Source organism: Neolamprologus brichardi, chromosome 17 (assembly GCF_056152115.1).
Source record: "Neolamprologus brichardi isolate AB-2024 chromosome 17, ASM5615211v1, whole genome shotgun sequence".
NCBI lineage: Eukaryota > Metazoa > Chordata > Actinopteri > Cichliformes > Cichlidae > Neolamprologus > Neolamprologus brichardi.
The window spans coordinates 16165172-16179780 of NC_142120.1; the positions used below are offsets into that span (position 1 = coordinate 16165172).

General features: G+C 38.9%; 1 protein-coding gene and 1 non-coding gene across 2 annotated transcripts; one reads left to right on the top strand and one right to left on the bottom strand.

Annotated features, from left to right (window-relative positions):
• Window positions 1-3286: 3286 nt before the first annotated feature.
• trnav-uac (transfer RNA valine (anticodon UAC)) lies at window positions 3287-3359 on the top strand. Its single transcript has one exon. It is a non-coding gene; the product is annotated as a tRNA-Val (tRNA).
• A 5963-nt stretch (window positions 3360-9322) lies between these two features.
• On the bottom strand, window positions 9323-12229 carry rps16 (ribosomal protein S16). Its single transcript, XM_006780862.3, has 6 exons — window positions 12156-12229; window positions 12014-12065; window positions 11062-11163; window positions 10650-10746; window positions 10509-10556; window positions 9323-9515 (listed from the first exon to the last, which is right to left on the bottom strand). The coding sequence occupies exons 2-6, from the start codon at window positions 12059-12061 to the stop codon at window positions 9370-9372; spliced, it is 441 nt and encodes a 146-aa protein (XP_006780925.1). The 5' UTR covers window positions 12062-12065; window positions 12156-12229; the 3' UTR covers window positions 9323-9369.
• Window positions 12230-14609: the final 2380 nt, after the last annotated feature.

Here is a 14609-nt window from a genome sequence, read left to right on the forward strand (position 1 = left end):
CCGACACAGAACCCACCGTATTAGCCAGAGGTCCCTTTACTACGGTTCGGAGCTGCGGACCTTCAGTAACAGTAATAAATCACAGCAATAGTACATTCATGTAGTTGTAAACAGCATGATAATATATTAAGTAATCCAAAGTATTCAGAATACGTTACTCTCATTGAGTAACGTAACGGAATACGTTACAGAATACATTTTGGGGCATGTATTCTGTAATCTCTAATTGAATACATTTTAAAAGTAACCTTCCCAACACTGATCTAGCATGACTCAAAAATACAGCTTTTGCTATAAATTATTGGTCTCATTTAAGGTGACGACATACACTTTTGTCAACTGCAAAACTTTACAATGAAACATTGGTGCAATCATTGTTTTGAATTGAATCTGGCTGTCATGCAGTAATGATAAAAATGAAAAAATAACTTCAAAATAAAGGTTGAACCGATGCTAGTTTGAGATTGTTCTTGAACACTGAAAGACTGATGTTTTCAGTTCGTTCATTTCAATCTTTTAAAATAAATTGTGTATGACTTTACTGTTTATATTTTGTTCCTGCACCGTCGATGTGGAGCACCCCTGATATCGTACAATGAAACTGTAGTACTGTCTGCCAAAGCAAGACAACCAGAACACTATAAATAAATACTATATATACTGAATAAAACATATACAGTATGTGCAGAAATATATTCTCACAAATTACTGATTCGAATAAGAGAGTCTTTTTCAGCTTTGGTTTTCAGAAGTGAATTTTTTATAGCTCACCTTTTTGAATTTTAATGAAGCTAAAAATGATCTTTATAGCTCCACAGTCACCTTGATTGACAAGGTGATGCCATCACATAAGACGCTGCAGCTGTTACTTTGCTAACTGGAATTACTGAATCGTACCTCTTGACCATATTTATGTATTGAGGTAGTAAAATGTTTAGTATTTGATGTTATTTGTTACTATCTTTTCCTTTATGCATGACTGTGAGATGCATTGCTGTTTGCTGCTAGTGCAATGCCTGTAAGCAAAGTTTTGTACAACACAGTTTGCAGATGGCCTCTAAATGCATCAAATGTAGGTAACCATAAAGTTACTGTTCTGATAAGAAGACAGCTATAAGAGAAACACTCCTCAAACATCTGTATGTTCAAAGTGTGGCTGTGCAGAATTGGCTATACTTGATGATACAGGTCATAGGTCATTACATAATAGTCTTGAACACTGCAGTAAAAACAGCCCAGACACCCCAAAGAAAGCTTATGCAACTCAGCTCCTGCAATTATGTGTGATTACTAAACACGCCATTTAGCAAACACTTTTCCTTGTGCACTGCGATGAGTCATTGATCTCAAAAAGAATACACAGGTGACAATATAAAGCAAACATTTTCATCTCTCATTTTTCTCTCATTTTCCTTTAATCATGACTCTAAAAGAAACAACAACAAATGCGGGGAGAATAAAAAGATAACCTCAATACTTCAAAGCTGTCTGCAATCCCATCTCCTCATAATCTCCTCACCAGTTTTGCCCAGGAGGTGATGATTTTCAGTGTGTTTTCACTAAAATAGATCCAGGCTGACACCTGAGGAGGGAGGATCACTGCAAGTCCTCTGCAGGTTGTCGCAGGGCATCAGAGTGCCGCAGCCAGGGCTGAAGGGTAAAGGTTGAATGGTGTGAGAGGTAGCCTGTGACCCCCTGATTTGACTCGGGTCTAACGGTCAAGCTCTCGGGGGGGAAACCCCTGCATGACCCGGCTCACCCTGCGTGCAGTGCCGCAGTGCCACCGACACACTGCCTGCACAAACACGAAGGAAGTAAAAGAGACAGAAGGCGTAAAGAGGTGAGGCAGATTTTGATGGGAGACAAAGGTTCGGCCGTGCGGGCCTACTGGGACTAATTCCACTTTAGTTCAAGTCTAGGTTAAATGCGTTGGGAATGAGTCAATGCTGGCTGCAGAGAGTGTGACTAACAGAGCGGGTCAGTAACAGGGAGCCCTTTTCTGGCTCCTTTCTAACCAAAAAGAGGCTGAGGGGAGGGCCAGAGTGAAACAGATGAGATGAATCCATCATCGGCTCCATATTCTCACTCAGTCCTTAACGGTAACAAAGTGTACTTTGAGGGGATAGGCGAGGGGGGGAGCTGAGTGGAGCGTGGGATTGTGGAATAAACAAGAGATTTTAAAGATGTCATCCAGATTTATGGCAGACCTCTGAAATGGTAATTTTGAACATTTAGGTGGCTGCTCATTTGGGATAATTGTGCTTTTCCACAGGCATTTAAAAATGCATTACACAAAGTGAACCGATATACTCAGAAACGCTTTGCACACACCAAGTGTTTTCACTTGCGCTTGCAAAACTAACACTATTAACAGACAAATACTTAGCGGTGTTTCCACTCCAGCAAAGATCTTTTATAGAACTAGCAGGCAAATGACCCCAGGCACGATCTCATGTGGATGAAACCCTTGCTTGGTGTGTCAGTTACAACAAAATCACTAATGTAACAAGCCGCCTCATGCATACAGATAAAAACACTCTTTTGTTATAGGTGAAGGCGTTTTAACAAACAGAAGGACCCAGTAGAACTAGAATTGTAATTGACAATGCGGGTTAAACTATAAGCCTAAAGGATATGTTAGCTTTCTGTCAACAGTCACATGGCTGCTACAGTTTATGAAGGCCCAGCTTGTGTCACAATCAGCTTGTCAGCTCACGGTTAGTGCAGCGTTCCAATGAGATGTTCGTGTGCCCTCACTGTGAAACACTACACTACGATGCAAACACCCTTCCAGTGGACTACAAGCTGAAAAACATATAGCAGGAATAACTAGTCATCCATTCTATTTGCAGCTTTCAGTAAGTCGGTCCTTTCTGAGGGTTTGCAGACACATGATCACTAACCATGTGACATTAACTTGTCCTTCATTTTCGACATAAGACAATCTCGGTGACAATCTAGGATCAAGTGAATGTAGTGAAATCGTAAAAGCTTTTTCTTCAAAGTCAAAGTTTCCCTTTAAACATGTTGGTTGCATTGCTGAGGCACAGTTTCCCCAGCAACTGGTGGTTGTGTCACTTCCAGTGGACATCTTGAGTAATGTGTGGATGACATATTTCCCTCTTTAAAAAAAGAGAACAACAGATGACGTTTTATCAAACTCACATGTTTCATATTTTATTAAATCGTAAAGTATTAGGAGTATGGCCATTTAACAATACCTGCAAGGTGTAACCTCAGTCAGTGTGAGTCTGAAAGGATTGGTGGCGGAAACATCTTTTTAGATGGTTCTATAGTGTAGTCGTAACCACATCTGCTTTACACGCAGAAGGTCCTGGGTTCAATCCCCAGTAGAACCAATGACAATTTTCATAAGTCATACTAAACTATAACCATAAAGGATTTGCTTAATTTTCTGTCAAAGGTGCTGTAGTTTCTGAATCCCAATTCCAACTTGTACTTGTATGTGATGCTCCACTACAAGACACTATCCTACAACTGTCTTCCTCTATGGAGAAATGTATAGAAGAAGAAGAATCCTTTAATTGTCCCACAAGGGGAAATTTGGTTGTAACAGCAGCCAAAAAGACACATATACAACAAACAGTACACAGAACAGAAACATACACAATTGTTCTTACATATTTACATTTTTACATTAAGGACAATGGTTACTATAACATATATATAACATATATAAGAGACAACACTATTAAGGAGGTTGGCTGATTTAATTAAGAGATGATGAATTTTAAAGAATGTTTTTGGCTGCAAGACAAGTTTCTATTGACTGATCCAAGACAGTGTCGCTAAACGTCTTTAGGGGAAACTGCATGTATAAAGTATATGCACACAGCACATCTGTTTAGTGCTGCAAGAAGTGAACTTGGTATGTGTTGTTGGCGTGTTCTGATTTTGCAGAAAGGCAAGAAGCAGATGCAATCATCACCACCTCCTTTAAAAGAAGGGAAAAGATGCAGGTTAGCCACTGTTTAAATAGAATATTAAAAAACAATATGACTTTGTGCTATCTCTCAATATTTTATGTATGTTGACAGTTTCTTGCATCTTAGACTCCTTTGCCTGAAGAATTGTAAAATATTATTATTTCTATAGTTGTTCTATAAATATGTACTATTACTGGTCAATGACAAATGGCAGTGGATTTTTTTAAGTGTTTTCCTTTAGTAAAAGTAGCATAGTAGCAAAAGTAGCAGAAAAGTATTTCCAATTAGTGTTGAATGGCTTAAGATTAATGTAGATGTTTAAGGATGGTCTTATTTTAGATGTTTTATAGAATTTATTTTATCTACAGTATGAATTGCTGTAGTGAAACTGTAAAATGTGTGTCTAGCTCATTTCCTCCTTAATTAAAGGGGGGAAATGCCCTGATTCTGCTGGAGGTTTCTTCCTGTTAATAGGGAGTTTTATCTTCCCACTGTCAGCAAGTGCTTGCTCATTGTTCAACAAATTGTTGGGGTTTTCTCACTATTATTAAAATGGCAAAAGCTTAGATGCTAAAAACAGGAACCAGTTGGTGGTGGCCATCTTTTTATACAGTTTATGGTGCTGGCTAAGGGTGCAGACACAGAGATGGGCAGTTATAGCAAGCAGCTGGTTAGCTTTGCTTATCATAAAGACTGTAAACAAGAGGACGTAGGAATCTACTGGAATAAAACAAATCACAAATTAAGACCTCTGAATGTAATTTATTTAAATGGATGTCAAAACAACAAAATGCAAATCTCTTAAATTGACATTCTTTTTACAGAAGCACAAACTATGAAATAATAAAATCTACAGATCTGGGAAGTTGGGTGACTATCTCAGCGAGCATCAAAACTGGTCAACCAAAAACTGCTAATTGCTTTTTGTTTTTGCACTCTTTGAGTCACAAAGGAATAAATAGGAGTTCTTTAAACAGTTTTGCGCAGCATAAAAGAAGTAAAACTCAAAGCAAAAAAACAGAGAAGTTTATAGCAGAATTTAAGCTATGCTGTTACTGAATCTTTGCCTTTACATGCACCCAAACAGAGATCGGCTCCCCTCAAGGACAATGCAGCAGATAAGCACCTAGCCCCTCATTATCACTCTCAGCCCAAACAGCAGCGTGTTGCCTGGCTGGACAGCATTTCATCTAAAATGAAGCCAACATTTGTTGCTGCCTGCCACAGTCCCTGATCTTCAGCCTCTGGGACCCTCAACCAATTGTTTATTTATTTCAGGGAAGAAGACTGGACAAGGATGTGACTGCTACAGAAAGAGAAAGGAGAGCAGTGGACGAACATCCTTCACTTTTGTTTTCCATCTTTTGGCTCGCTGTTTTTGTTTTGTTTTGTTTTTTGCATTTCCAGAAAAAATGCCAAAAACTAGGCTTGAAGCCGATTTTCTAAGCATACATTTGGGTGCATTCATATGTTTTCATGTGTTAATTGCACTGTGTGTGTGTCTGTTCATAAAAGGCGTCACGAGGAGAGGAGGGCATAAAGTGCAAGCGATGACAAAATGCATCCTGGCCTAACACCTCAGTGTTGGTGTGATTTGGAGACCTAGCGAGGCAGAGGTGTTAACAGAGGAAAAGCAGGTGGTAGGCTCCACTGTGTGTGTGTGTGTCTGTGTGCGTCAGTGCTGGGCCATGAAGGAAGAAACCCCACACGCTCAATTACACAATTTAAAAGATTTATAAAAAACTGTTGTGCAAAAATATTTCAGACGCCTGTTGTGTTCTGGATCGAATTTACTTAATTTACCATCACAGTCCTTCAGTTTTTGAATAACCGCAGAATCAGGTTCACAGCAGTGTAACTGAATCAAAGCAAGAGCTTGTTAAAAAGATGGAAAACAAACCAATACAGCTGCCAACATGGTGCACATTTCCTTTATGTGATACTTTGTGCGCTAAAAATTACAATAAAGTTCACACTGTAGGAAAATTCAATTCCTTTTCTTAATTTTCTGCAACCATGCACGGATTACTTGCCTTTACACGCACCTCTACTAAAATCATTACATACCATTTTTAAAAAGATAACCGTGCACAACAAAGTCATTAGCAATCCTAAACCTTTATGAAAGGTTAGGATTCTGCACGGCTAAACATAGACCATATAAAAAGCCAAAGCACAATACAATAAACTCACTATGTAGAAAGCTAGTCGTCACTTGATTTATGATTTGTGGTTGTGTTCATTTTGTAAGCAATCATCCAATTTAAAGTGAAATATGTAATGAAGCTGGGCATGTTTGACAGTCTAAAGAGCTCATAATACAACTCTTTTTTTTCACAAGTACATAAAGCATTAGTAAATGATTTATTCCGCTTTAGTAAAGCCATTTTTGACAGATTGAAGTGTAGTAATACAACAAATACATATCGGTAAAAAGGTAAATGGCTGATATAGCCAGCAAAGAAAGCGTATATTTCTTGTCAATTGTCCCACTGGGGACTGAACCCAGGACCTTCTGCATGAAAAGCAGATGTGATTACCACTCAATATAGAACCAGTACATAGAAATATCATCACCACCAAGACTTTATATGTGAAGGCCAAAAAAAAGGAGAAAAACAAAAGTAAGTAGTTTGGGAGTGAATCACTAAAGGTCTGAACTTAAATCTGATTTAGATGCTTTGGGGATGACCTTAAACAGACTGTTCATGCTAGGATACTCTCAAGTATACCTGAAAGTTTTGATAGCCTTTCATTCACTTATTAAATGAAATCATCATTTAAAATCTGCTTTCTTTTTGTTTTATTTACTCAGGCTATCTTTGCCTTATATTAAAGTTGGATGATCTGAAATGTCAAAGTTCGACAAAGGACAAGAAAGGAAAACATTTTGACAGTGCTGGAAGTGAAGGATTAAAATTGAGTTTGAGAAGTAAGATGAAAGGAGTCCAGATTCAGCTTCAAGTGTTACTGAGGAGTTATTAATATTTTATATATATATATATATATATATCCAACAGGCCTCTGTGGGTACAGCAAGCTCGGGAACCACTCTCACAACTTACTGTATGAAAAGTAGTTTATGTTATGACAGTTTACTCTTCCCTTTGCAGTCTATTTAAACAGTTATGCACAGTATACACATTATTGTGGAAAAACCAGAGATGGAGACCAATTTTGCCATTAGAGAGAGAGAAATCAGGTGCAAACATTGATCCCATCCCAGCGTTTTCCACTTCCCACCTCTGTTCCCTACAGCTTTCTGCATTGTCTGCATTAGTTTCGTCTGTGTTCTCAGGCATTTTAGAAAACAGCCATTTCCACAGGTGCAGTATGTCCCTGATGTAACATTGTGGCCTTCAGAGGTGACGTTGCAGGCAGGGGCAGAAAATAAACAGTAGTAAACAACAGTAGCAGTAGGGAGTGGGCTTCCCTGCTGTGTTGATTATTGGAGGGCTATAAACAGGCCTGATCCCCCCCGGGAGCTCCCCGAGTGGGAACGACTGTTGCTGACTGCCTACAGAGAGGCCAACAACATCTGGGCCTCAGCTCACCTCATCATGCTCCCGTTGCTGTGCAAGACTCGAGTGTGCCTGTGCATCGGCGCTGGCGGGCAGGAATAAACACAGATAGCAGTAACAAGCAGTCAACACAACCTGAGGAAACAATGCTGCAGTTTTATGTAAAAATACCGTCCCGGACAAAAACTGGCTAAAGAGAAGCAGGCACCATGTAAATTAACTGCGCAGGGTATTCTTATCACAGTAAATAAGACTGCAAAATTACAATAAAACCACCAACCAGGATAATGAAATCTGAAATTTTGGCACACAGAGCCGGGCTTCATTGTTCAGCATTCATCAAATCAGTGTTGGGACACACTGTGGGGTCGCAATATCTCATTTCTAATAACAAACCAGCATGGGCCTGGAACAATAATCAACATTTGCATGAGTATTTACTTACGCAGTAGAGACAAAAGGAGAGGGGGAAAAGCAAATTTAGATTAAGAAGAAATACCGGAGCCTGACAATCAGTTTTCCAAGCAAGACAACATATGTGGCATCATGCTGGCAAAAACTGGTAATGTATAATCTTCTCTATGCATTCACTGATTGCATATTATCTGAGCTATAAGATGCTTTCTGACCAGCTGAACACTCTCTCACGGCTTTTAGTGGTAGAGGGGAGAAATGTGTTACTTTTCAATGCTGTATTATAGCACCATCTACTGGTGGAATGTTGCAATTGTAGTATAAAAATTATAAACAAAAATAACACAAACATCTTGGAATGCAGAAATAAAAACTGGCCCTTGTTTTTTTTGTATTTTATTGTCTCCTGGTGTCTTCATGCGTCTTCTGTTTTCTTAACGTTTTGACGGCTGAAGATTACACAGAAAAAATGATCTTGCATCACACATTTGGTTGTTTCGCCTAATGAATAATGCTTTGTGTTGGTATTGTACTGCTTTAAATCATCAGTAAGGCCCAAAAAGGCGTTATATAAAGGTCCAGTTAGACATTTTTACACACCAAGTTAATCAATGAGAGATTTGGAAGCATAATGCTCTTTGTTAATATCTTTTGCTTATGGCTGGTTTTCTAGGGGAGTCCTGCAGCCAGCGATACTGCACACCCATATAAAGGCTCAACCATGTCCATAGAATTTTAAATAGAGATGTGATATTGAATCAGATTTAAGACCAGCAAGTCATCCCAAAAGGAAAGGAAAGCATTTCCCTGTTTTTGCCATTAACATCCATATAACCTATATGAAGAGTCGCCCCCTGCTGGATCTTACAATATATGCCTGTTTTAGGCACATTTGCACTCACTTTCTACAAGTTGCATCTTTTACAGTCTGTGCACGTTATCACACAGCCAATCAGTGTGACTGTCAATATTATCTGATGTCCTTTTCTTATATCAAAACAAACATTTCTGCTGTTTAAACAAACAGTCTGTAACCTTTCTGAAGACCTATGTAGTGAACTTAGCACTACTAAATAGTTAAGGCCAGTAGTAAATAGCAAACGACTGGGATAAATGCAATAGTTGCAGGTAATGTCTGTGACATTAGCAGTAAATATTGTTGGTAGCTTCAGAGAGTTACCTAATATGAGAGCCATGGTTCAGATTGAGCAACATCACAAGTACTAGAGACTGTCAGCAAAAACAAATGCAGCTGCACATAGGTAATCGTCTGTTATATTGTTTCCCGCTGATTGAATGTACTTGAGCTATTGTGAATAGAAAGTGGCTGCAGGTGCCTAGCAACCAAAACAAATCAGTGGAATAAAAGAAGCAGTTGTAAGATGACAATAACCAGGTGTGATAACTGTAGAACAGAGCAAGTCAATAAATAAAATCAAATTTGTTTTCTTTGTTCCTCCAATTTATTATGAAAATGTACACGTGGATTAACGGTAGGACTTCTGGTAGCGGGCGCGAGCTCCAGGTCCACCGAACTTCTTGGACTCGCAGCGACGTGGATCGGCAACCAGCAGGGTCCTGTCATACTGGATCAGGATGTCCTTGATCTCCTTCTTGGAGGCCTCATCCACATCTGCAGTAAAACAAATACAGATTAGTCCATATTAAGATTCAGAGTAATATGCAGTCTAGCCAAATGTTCTTCACTGGTTCAACTGTTTGCAGATTTCCATAACTGCAGCAACTTTTTCCTTGTGCTACGCTTCAATATTTCTTATGAACTTGTTAGAACTACAGAATTTTCAGCTGTTTCATATCCACAATGCAACCCTGATCTTTCCTAGTCATCAAGAGACAGTTATACATCAATACAAAAATCAGATCAGGTAATAAAAACTCATTTCTACTCTCACAGCTCCTTTATAAATGTGTTATGTCCAACAAAACCAATATTTAAAAAGTAGTAGTTACTGCAGAATGGGCGAGTACTCAAGTATCTAAAGCAGAGAATTTGGCACACACAGGGGGGATTTTATTTTTAAAAATTTACCAGATGATAGAAGTCATCTTATTTTTGATTTCCTGCCCTGCTCATGTACTCTGTGAAGTGACTTAGAATAGATGCATATTTTTAGTGAAGTAGTGTGCCACTTCTAGATTGCTTCTGAAATACCTTCCTCTGCGCCTGGGAGAATCACAAAAATAGTTCATGCTGGCAACGACCTGCTCTAGTGAGCACAACACAGCAGTTCTATCTCACAGCTCAGCCCACTGCTTATGATCACGCAACAATTCCAATGCAAACAATTAAATAGTCAGTCTTAGCCCAGTTTTATGCAGCATAGAGCAAACACCAATAGCTCAGCAGTAGGCTAACCTGCCATAGCATTCAAAAGCCTGGAGTTGTCAAATTAGAAAAGTTATAATGTATTTAACTGTAACCAAATTTTCTGTACTGTGTTACGGTTTACGATTTTATTTTCTTAAAAAGAAGAAATGCACCACGGGATTATCAAATACTTTCCACTTCGCACCTATGTGTAGTACTCTGGAGTGACTCTAAACATGCCTATTTACAAAAGAGTGATGTTTGTACAAAAAAAAAAAAAAAAACTTCATTACTTACACTTCTGATAGTATGCAACCAGGGACTTGGAGATGGCCTGGCGGATGGCTGAGAGACAAGAACATGTCAATGTTTAGAGCCCTTTTTCAACACTAATCATTAAACATCATGAGCGAAATTATAGAGAGAGGAAATACTTACCATAGATCTGTGCGACGTGTCCACCACCCTTCACTCTGACTCTGATGTCCACTCCAGCAAAACGCTCCTTACCAAGCAAGAGCACTGGCTCCAAAAGCTTACAAAAATAATCACATATTGATGTCAAATTTATGTCATTGATGTTTCTCAAAAGGAAATCCTTTCTATAGTCTTAAAAACCGAATTTTAAAATTGTTCTAAAATATACACATGCGCAACTCCAATGCAGCTAGATTTATGCTTAAATTAAAAAATAAAATAAAATCAATCAATCAATCCCATATGTATAACGTCCAACATCAACTGCCTGGAGAAAGAGCTTTCATGCTCTACTGTGACATCATTTGATGTACACAAAATTAAATAACGACCACTTACATCACTCATGTTCACCTCTCTTGTTAGGACTCACCTTGTACTGGAGCGTAGCAGGCTCCACCATCTCCAGGGGTCTGCCGTTCACCTTGATCAGGCCATTCCCCCTCTTGCAGTGGGCAACTGCTGTGGCAGTTTTCTGCAACAGAAAGTTCAGATGAATACCACTGAATTTATTATACCCTACTGTTTTTTGTTTGTTTGGGGTTTGTTTTTGTTTTGTTTTTGTTTGTTTTTTTTTGGGGGGGGGGGTTAATTTACAAAACTAAACTAAAACAAAGTAAGTTTCTTCAGCTTTAGTCAAATCTGCAAACATCAGGAGTTGATGCACGATGTTGATCACGGTGGGGATATATAGATAATTGTGGTTCAACAGGCTTCACAAACTGTTGTCGCTCAATTAAAGTAGAACACATAAAAAATAAAATGACACGAGAAAACCCACTGTGGAAAATGAACATGGCGAAGTAAATAAGTAAATCTATGGCACATACAAACGTGTTCAATCTGGTGATACACAATTGACGTAATGTTGAACTCTTAATTTCCATTCATTTGTACGCATCGAGATTCAATTTAAAATCCCAGGTGACAGCAACTCCGCATTTCAAAGTGATGTGCCGGATTTGCGATATTTAATAGTTTGGTTAAATACGATTTATTTGACTGTATGAGGATAAACCTGAGCTAACTCTGTCATTCAGAACCCAAACTCAACACTAGCACCAGGGCTAGCGTGGTAAGCTAACGAAAAGCAAAACCGTCCGGTGTCGAGCACCTACATCACATCTAACAGTAATTACCAGCTTCAATGAAAGTATTATTACTACTTAATGTTATAAATACCATATAAACTGGCTTATTTGCTGCGGAATTGCAGTGTAAAATCAGCGGCCCACCACCTTTTAATATCAGCCATTTCAGCTACGACTAGCAAGACAAGTTAGCCGCAACCCCACACGTGGATTAAATTGCACATTTTTACTCACTTTACGTCCAAACACCTGGACAGACTGCAGAGGACCTTTAGCTGGCATGTTTCTGAAACACACAAAAGACAACACTTACATTAGAAACCGGTAAACAAGTATATTTTTCTATTATTTTGCCGGATCACTCTGAAGAACATACCGTCTTCAGCTAGGGTGCCGTACGAAGAGGCCGATGGGGTTTCACATGCGGAGGTTCAGGGGCTGCTGCACGACAATGCAAGCTGTTTTGAGATAGGGCTTGCGACAGTTGATCTCGCTTTACCGCCATCTAATATAGAGCAGATCGGAGAGTTTCTGCTGTTGTTTCACAATGGCAGGGAACAGAATGTACATGTGTTTGGCGTTTGATTCCACGTGTTCCTGTGTTTGTAAATCTAAACAAAGGCAGTTTTAAATATTGTCGCATGGACCTCTTGTACAATACCGGGGGAAACAGGTATTCTGGGTGATATTTACTTTTCATCTTCCTTACATTTTTGTATCTCCTTCAACACCATTCAACCACCATTAGATTCATCTTCTTTTGGACATCTGTGCTTGTATTTTTCTCATTTTTAACTTTTATATATATTTTTTAAATTATTCAACTTTATTCAGCAAAAATCTATAGTGTATTTCAATGGAAGAATCTTCAGATTCTCATTCAACTTACTCCTCTTTCAACTCCAACTACTTCCACATACGTTGACTGACAGACTCCATTCAAACTTTAAAATTAAGTCAACACATTGAACTATTCAGCTTATATTTATCTTTTATTATCCTTTATACTTTTACGTCAGTTCCAGTTTAAGTTTCATGCATTTTTTCATCCGTTTCAGAGTCTATAATGGGTGTGTGTGGGACGGATTGTTGGAGGTTAGAATGAGACAGTTCAACTGCTAGAGTGGAAGCAGGGGATAATTGATCTTAAAATCTTCTCTTTCAACTGCTGCTGTGTCCACAGCATTCGGTCTATAGCCATCATTTTACCCTCAAAACATAGCCATCATTGCCCTCTTTCATCCAATGTTATTATTATTGTAGTAGATGTTATGGTTCTTTCATAAATGTCACCAATGCACAGCCTCCTCCATCCAACTCTTCCACAAAGTCCAATGTTAAAACAGCTCCCAAAATTTGTCTGAAAATCACAACTACAGGCTGTCTTTACACTGTCACCACGTCCATATAATAAATTTGACAGACATGAGAACTCCTCGGGTGGGTATGGTGGACGCCCAGTCATTGCCTGTGCCTGTTCTGGTTCCCCAGGTGAGGGCAACTGTGACCTTGCTGACTCCTGCACCATTTCAGTTCCTCGGGTGGGAGCAGCAGAGGTCCAGCTTGCTCCTGTGCCTACACCAGCTCCCAGGGTAAAGGTAGCCAGAACCCAGCAGTTTCTTTTATTGAAAAATTGCATCTCAATTTTATACTTTACAAAATCATCTCAGGGGCCAGATTAAACCCATTTGCAGGCCTGATCCAGCCCGCGGGCCATACATTTGATACCCCTGCTTTAGCTAGAAAAGGACACTGGTTTTTCAGCAGGACTTGTAGAAACCAGAATGTAATTTAAGCCAATTGACTGAATGTAAGAGCACTGGACATGAATTAGCACATTGTGGATCTGTCATCATTGCTGTGGCTTTAAAGTTGAGCAAAACTGATGGTAGAAGTTTCTTCTGAATTCTTCAATTCAGGGTTCTGAGTGCAACCCATTTGAACAAGCTACCCAGAATGCATTGCAGCATGATCCATGGCGGCATGTAAGTCAAATAATTAGTTTTTAAAAATACATATATAAAACAAAAACCATATAAACTATATAAAACACAGGTGCTTGTATAAGCTGGTGATTGAGACTTGTATAGCGCAGGAAAAAAACTCTATAAGAACCAGTCCATTTGCCACTGCACAGCAGGTAAACAAACCACGCTTCATATGCTGCCCCTGCAAAAGGTCAGGATTCAAACAAGCAGAAAGGCAGGCTGTGGAAAGGCTTGTTGATATAGCTATCAGATGAGCATCCCACACAAAGCAAGTCTTTCAGAAATGTGTGTGAGTTGACATGAGCATGAGTGAATGCTGGCGTTCTGTTTCATTCGGTGCACAGTTGAACTGTTAAATGTAAATGTTTGGGATTTCTATGAAATGCAGAAGTTGGCAGTCTTTGAGCAAAGTTTCATCAAAATGTGTCCACTTGTCTAGGAGGAGATAGGGAGCATACAAAAGTTACCGTCATTATATAATGAGGTACAGCTAAATGATTTGTAATCAGTGTATTACACCTTCATTTACATTTGAACTGTCTCACTTTGTGTGAATACAGAATTGTATGCCTTTTTATTATGTGACAAGAAAAGCATATTATTGTCAAGAATCAGAATATGATTAGACTGTTAACCTAAATAAATATAAAAGGTAGAATTAAATATCAAAATCCAGGCAATAAACTAGTTGTTGTAAAAGGTTGTTGTTATGACTTCACTGCATGAAATCGTAATTTGCATCAGTGGAAACTAGAGCTGGCTATTTATTTTCACAGAACAGAACAAATAACGGTAGTACTGATACCAGCCCGTATCCAGTCACCTCAAAATCAACTCTGGAG

Coding starts and splice junctions, on each gene's coding strand:
- rps16 (XM_006780862.3), bottom strand. CDS start 12,061: ATGCCAGCTAAAGGTCCTCTGCAGTCTGTCCAGGTGTTTGGACGTAAA. Junction 11,164..12,013: donor TCCAGGTGTTTGGACGTAAA/GTGAGTAAAAAT, acceptor TTTCTGTTGCAG/AAAACTGCCACAGCAGTTGC. Junction 10,747..11,061: donor CTGCTACGCTCCAGTACAAG/GTGAGTCCTAAC, acceptor TATTTTTGTAAG/CTTTTGGAGCCAGTGCTCTT.